Here is a 6,103-nt window from a genome sequence, read left to right as displayed (position 1 = left end):
AGGCTAGAGGATCGCTTGAGCCCAGGAGTTCAAGACCAGCCTGAGCAACAAAGGAAGACCACATCTCTAAAAATTCAGAAAAAAAGGTTGGGCACGGTGGTGGCTCATGCCAGTAATCCCAGCACTTTGGGAGGCCAAGGCAGGCGGGATTGCCTGAGGTTAGGAGTTCGAGACTAGCCTGGCCAACATGGTGAAACCCTGTCTCTACAAAAAATACAAAAATTAGGTGTGTGTTGTGGCAGTCGCCTGTAATCTCAGCTACTCAGGAGGCTGAGGCAGGAGAATCGCTTGAACCCAGGAGGCAGAGGTTGTAGTGAGCCAACATCGTGCCATTGCACTCCAGCCTGGGAGACAAGAGCGAAACTCCATCTCAAAAAATAAAAATAAAAAATAAATCAGGGCCGGGCGCGGTGGCTCAAGCCTGTAATCCCAGCACTTTGGGAGGCTGAGATGGGTGGATCACGAGGTCAGGAGATCGAGACCATCCTGGCTAACATGGTGAAACCCTGTCTCTACTAAAAAATACAAAAAACTAGCCGGGCAAGGTGGCGGGCATCTGTAGTCCCAGCTACTCGGGAGGCTGAGGCAGGAGAATGGTGTAAACCCGGGAGGCGGAGCTTGCAGTGAGCTGAGATCCGGCCACTGCACTCCAGCCTGGGCGATAGAGCGAGACTCCGTCTCAAAAAAATAAATAAATATAAATAAATAAATAAATAAATCAGAAAAAAAGAACCAAGGGGGTACAAAATTTAATTTGTTTACATATATTTAATACCTGATCTCCCTCCTCTGGTAAAATGTCAGCAACATGAGGGCAGGAAGTTTGCCTTACTCTCTGCTAGATACTACAGCAGTGCCTGTTACCCACTGAATATGTTGTGAATGAATAAAAGGAAGGTAGGCAGGGCACACAGTGGATGGTATTGACAGTCTGCTAAAGCATTTGGGCTTTCTCCTGGAGTAAGTGGGAAGCCTTTGGAAGTTTTAAAGTGGAAAAGAAGCAAGATTTGATGTGGGTGGTAGGAAATCACTTTGACAGTGATGTGAAGGCTGTCAAAATGGAGTAAAAATGGAGCAGTGGGAGCAGATTGAAAAAAATATTGATAATTCCACACAATTAACAAGTAGCTTTGGTGGGGCGCAGTGGCTCACACCTGTAATCCTAGCACTTTGGGAGGCTGAGGATGGAGGATTGCTTGAGGCCAGGAGTCCAAGACGGCCTGGGCAACATAGTGAGACCTCCTCTACAAAAAATGTAAAAAAAAAAAAAAAAAAAAAATTAGCCAGGCACAGCGGCATGCATCTGTAGTCCTAGCTACTTGAGAGGCTGAGGAAGGAGGATCAATAAAGCCAGGAGTTTGACACCAGCCTCGGCAACATAGCAAAACACCGTCACTACTTTTTTATTTTTATTTATATATTTTTTGAGACAAAGTCTCACTCTGTCGCCCAGGCTGGAGTACAGTGGCACGATCTCAGCTCATTGCAGCCTCTGCTTCTTGTGTTCAAGCAATTCTCTTGCCTCAGCCTCCCAAGTAGCGGGGACTACAGACGCCCGCCACCACAACCGGCTAATTTTGTATTTTTTTACTAGAGACAGGGTTTTGCCATGTTGGCCAGGCGGGTCTTGAACTCCAGACCTCTGGTGATCCGCTTCCAAAGTGTTGGGATTACAGGTGTGAGACACCGTGCCCAGTATTCAAGGCTACTTTTTTTTTTTTGAGACGGAGTCTCGCTTTGCTGCCCAGGCTGGAGTGCAGTGGTAGGATCTTGGCTCACTGCAAGCTCAGCCTCCTGGATTCACGCCATTCTCCAGCCTCAGCCTCCCAAGTAGCTGGGACTACAGGTGCCCGCCCCCATGCCCGGCTTTTTTTTTTTTTTTTTGTATTTTTAGTAGAGACGCGGTTTCACTGTGTTAGCCAGGATGGTCTCAATCTCCTGACCTCGTGATCCACCAGCCTTGGCCTCCCAAAGTACTGGAATTACATTCGTGAGCCACCGCGCCCGGCCCAAAGCTACATTTTAAAAAATAAAAATAGGCTGGGTGCAGTGGCTCACACCTGTAATCCCACCACTTTGCGATGCGGAAGCGGGCAGATCACCTGAGGTCAGGAGTTCGAGACCAGCCTGGTCAACATTGTGAAATCCCGTCTTTACTAAAAATACAAAAATTAGCCGGGTGTGGTGGTGCGCGCCTGTAATCCCAGCTACTCGGGAGGCTGAGGCAGGTGAATCGCTTGAACCCGGGAGGCGGAGGTTGCACTGAGCCGAAATCGCACCACTGCACTGCAGCCTGGGCGACAGAGCGAGACTCGGTCTCAAAAACAAATAAACAAATAAATAAATAAATATAAAATATAAAAAGTAGCTTTGATTTTTACAATATTCCTGAGCGGCAGGCTTTTCTGTCTTTTGCAGATGCGCAATGGCTTGGCCGGAGATACATCCAAGTCTTCGGTGTAGCCTGGGGGTTCAATCCTCCTGTGGCGCCCCACAACCCGGTGCCTCCTCCAACGTCCAGCATCTGATGAGGATCCGACCTAGGCTGGCGGCGGCGGGATTCGCTCTTCCCCTTGGGACCTCTCAAGAAAGCCCCTAGGGCCGCGGCGGCGCAGAGCTGGTATCAGCGGAAGCTCAGGCGGGAGGCGGGAGGCGGGAGGCGTGAGGCGCGAGGCGCGAGGCGGCGGGAGGAAGTTTGGGCATCGGCGGCCGCCGTAAAACGCGCAGCTCTGGTCACCATGGCAATAGCTGGATGCGGCGAACGGTTTCTGGGCGGAGCCGGCGCCTCGGCCTATTGGACCCAGCTCGGCGCGGAATCCGTGAATTGCCCGCGGCCCGAGGGTGCAGGTGATGGGAGCGGACCGACCGGGGAAGCCCGGGGTGTAGGGACTGAAGAGGGGAGTGGTCTGGGGCGCGCTGGAGCCTGCGAGGAAGGCGCCGCCTCTGATCCCCCGCCTCCCATTCCCCTTCCCGAATTCCACCCTCCGGCCCAGCGATGGCCTCAGTTTCCCCAAACAGGAAAGGGAAGGAGGGTGGGCACCCCAGTCTAACGGTGCCTCTCAGCCCCTGAGACCCAGAACCTTCCTTCTGCAGCTCCCGGATTGACTGGCTCTGCCCTGCCCCATGGACGTAAGTCCGGGCCCCTTCCCCTCTCTGAGCCCCCTCAGCGCCCTGTCCTCACCCCGACTGGGCCTACCTTCAAGCACGGACTGGGGAGGGGGCTTCTACCCAACACAGACTACACCCTGCCAGCTCAGGACGAGAGCTGTGAGGAAGAGGGCCAGGAATGGACTTCCCACGGGAGAGCACATTTCTGGTATTCCTGGCAAGATGAGGAGGTTGACCAAGTAATCCAGGAGAAAAGGCATTTCCGGCAGAGGAAACAGCCTGGGGGTGAGAGGGAGGCTGCAGCATTTGGGGAATTGCTAGGGCTATCATGTGTTTGGAAGAGAAGGAGGGAGAGAGGTAGGCAGGACTAAACTGGGAATTTTGCTACTGACATAAGTTTTAAGTGCCAGTGTGGTGGCTGTCGCCTGTAATTCCAGCTACTGAGGAGGCTGAGGTGGGAGGATCGTTTAAGCCCAGGAGCTCGAAGCTGCAGCGAGCCATGATCTTGCCGCTGCATTCCAGCCTGGGTGACAGAGTGAGACACTGTCTCTAGGAAAAATGGCCAGGTGCGGTGGCTTATGCTTGGAATCCCAGCACTTTGGGAGGCTAAGGTGGGTGGATCACCTGAGATTAGGAGTTCAAGACCAGCCTGGCCAACGTACCCCCTCTGTACTAAAAATACAAACATTAGCTGGGCGTGGTGGCGTGCACCTTTTATCCCAGCTACTTGGGAGGCTGAAGTAGGAGAATCCCTTGAACCCGGGTGGCAGAAGTTGCATGAGCCGGGATCGCCCCACTGGACTCCAGCCTGGGTGACAGAGTGAGACTCCATCTCAATAATAATAATAAAATAAATAAAGAAAAGAAAAAGTTTTAAGTGAGTTACTGGGAGCCATTGATGGATTGTAAGGGAGGGAGGGATACACAAGGACATCTGGTATGGAAAAGGGGGAAAATTGCAGGTTGGATGACGGGCCGGTAATGTGGGCTGAGGGATGGTAAAGGAGTGGCAGGGGAGTCAGAGACAAGAGATCTCTTTGGAGAGGCAGTCCAGAAGGAAAATCAGTAAGCGCTAGAAGACTCTAGAATGCAGAAGTGCTTGATGGTGCTAAACTGCAAATGATAGGGAAAAAGGCAGGCTCAGAGCACAAGATAATGAGTCAGGGTGTAGTCCCATTGACGCTCTCCCCACCACCTGGTGGCCATCCCTCTGCCACCCACCTCCGCGTCCCTCATGGTATTCCTGTGTTCCTGCAACCCCTCTCTACCTCCTTGTCACCCCTTCCTCCTGTGCTCGTCCAGGCCTCCTCTAGTCCATGGAATCCAACCCCGGCTCCCGTCAGCAGCCCTCCCCTGCTGCTCCCCATCCCTGCCATCGTCTTCATCGCTGTGGGCATCTATTTGTTGCTGCTGGGTCTAGTCCTGCTGACTAGGCACTGCCTGCTGGTGAGGGGTCTGGTGGGGGATAAAGGGTGGGCTCTGGGGAAGAGGAATCCCGGTAACCTGTCCCTTCATCTGCAGGCTCTTACCCTGAGACACATGACATTTAGCCCTTGCATCTATCCGTTTTGTAGTACCAGGGGGTCCCTCCTCTCCTGTCCCCAGCCAAACCTTTTCCTGCCCCCTCGGGAAAGCTGGCTTGGCTGTCACTATCTGCTGCCTGTTCCACATCCTGAACCCTGTGATCTAGGCCCAGGGCTGCTGTGCGGACGGTAGCTCCCCCTGCAGGAAGCAAGGTGCCTCCGGGCCCCCAGACTGCTGCTGGACCTGTGCAGAAGCCTGCGACTTTCCTCTGCCTAGCCCGGCCCACTTCCTGGATGCCTGCTGCCCCCAGTCCACCGGAGCTGTGAGTTCCATTCCTACCCCCTGCCCCGCTGAGCCCTGATCTAGGTATGATCAGTGCATTCATTTTTTTGCTCAACAACATTTATCTGAGCACCTTCTCAAGGCCAGGCACGGTTCCGGGCTGTGAGTCACGTGGAGACAGGTCAAAACAACCTATCAGATAATGTCTGGTGAAAGCTACTTGAAGAAAATAAAATAGGGTGCCAGCCGGAGAAAGGTGATGTGGGTAACAAAAAACAGCTCACACAGCTCCTTTCCCTTCACCGAATGAACTATGTTCCAGGTATAGGGCCTCTTTACTGACCTCATTGTTTTTCCCAACAACCCTGAGAACTGAGAACTGAGTTTCGTTTTTTTTTTTTTTTTTTCTTTCCCCCTTCCAGGGCTGATTTTTTTTTTTCTTTCTCTCTTTTTTTCTTTTTTTCCCTTCTTTCCTTCCTTCCTTCCTCTCTCTCTCTTTCTTTTCTTTTCTTTTCTTTTTGTTGTTATTATTTGAGACAGGGCCTTGCTCTCTTACCCAGGCTGGAGTGCTGTAGCGCAATCTTGGCTCACCGCAACCTCCACCTCCCAGGCTCAAGCGATTCTCCTGCCTCAGCCTCCTGAGTAGCTGGGATTACAGGCACACACAACTACCATACAGCTAATTTTTGTATTTTTAGTATAGATGGAGTTTCACCATGTTGGCCAGGCTGGTCTCAAACTCCTGACCTCAAATGATCCACCCACCTTGGCTGCCCAAAGTGCTGGGATTACAGGTGTGAGCCACCATACCTGGCCAGCTTAATGTACTCTTGTGGTTCATCTATGTTGTAGCACATATCAATACTTTATTCCTTTTAGGTGCCAAACCCTATTAAATTGTATGTATGGCTCCCATTTGTTTATTCATTCATCAGTTGATAAATATTTGATGTGTTTCCACTTTATGGACTATTATGGAAAAAGCTGCTATGAATATTCACATTCATGTGTTATGTGGCCATAGGTTTTTATTTCTTTGGGGTAGACAGCTAGGGGTGAAAGTGCTAAGTCATATGGTAAATGTATCTTTAATGTTTTAAGAAACTGGCAATCTGTTTTCCAATGTGGCTGTATGTCCCATCAGCAATGCATGAGTAGTTCAGTTTTTCACGTCGTTGTTTTTCACTTC

General features: G+C 51.3%; 1 protein-coding gene across 3 annotated transcripts; it reads left to right on the top strand.

Moving 5' to 3' along the window:
• The first annotated feature begins 2,712 nt into the window (after nucleotides 1–2,712).
• On the top strand, nucleotides 2,713–5,068 carry LOC111525659 (uncharaterized LOC112694756 homolog). 3 transcript variants are annotated; one of them, XM_026451985.1, is made up of 4 exons: nucleotides 2,713–2,847; nucleotides 3,094–3,129; nucleotides 4,411–4,554; nucleotides 4,799–5,068. In XM_026451985.1, exons 2-4 carry the CDS (start codon nucleotides 3,124–3,126, stop codon nucleotides 4,991–4,993), a joined length of 345 nt encoding a protein of 114 aa, XP_026307770.1. In that variant the 5' UTR covers nucleotides 2,713–2,847; nucleotides 3,094–3,123; the 3' UTR covers nucleotides 4,994–5,068. The 3 variants fall into 3 exon arrangements, with proteins under 3 accessions (XP_026307770.1, XP_026307769.1, XP_026307768.1); XM_026451984.1 differs by lacking the exons at nucleotides 4,411–4,554; nucleotides 4,799–5,068 and having other exon boundaries at nucleotides 2,719–2,847; nucleotides 3,094–3,626; XM_026451983.1 differs by lacking the exons at nucleotides 2,713–2,847; nucleotides 3,094–3,129 and having other exon boundaries at nucleotides 3,815–4,554.
• The last annotated feature ends 1,035 nt before the right edge of the window (nucleotides 5,069–6,103 follow it).

This window comes from Piliocolobus tephrosceles, chromosome 17, assembly GCF_002776525.5.
Source record: "Piliocolobus tephrosceles isolate RC106 chromosome 17, ASM277652v3, whole genome shotgun sequence".
NCBI lineage: Eukaryota > Metazoa > Chordata > Mammalia > Primates > Cercopithecidae > Piliocolobus > Piliocolobus tephrosceles.
Note: the sequence above shows the minus strand (reverse complement) of the source record. Positions and strands in the feature narration are given on the sequence as shown.

Coding starts and splice junctions, on each gene's coding strand:
- LOC111525659 (XM_026451983.1), top strand. CDS start 4,228: ATGATAGGGAAAAAGGCAGGCTCAGAGCACAAGATAATGAGTCAGGGT. Junction 4,555..4,798: donor TGACTAGGCACTGCCTGCTG/GTGAGGGGTCTG, acceptor CCTGTGATCTAG/GCCCAGGGCTGCTGTGCGGA.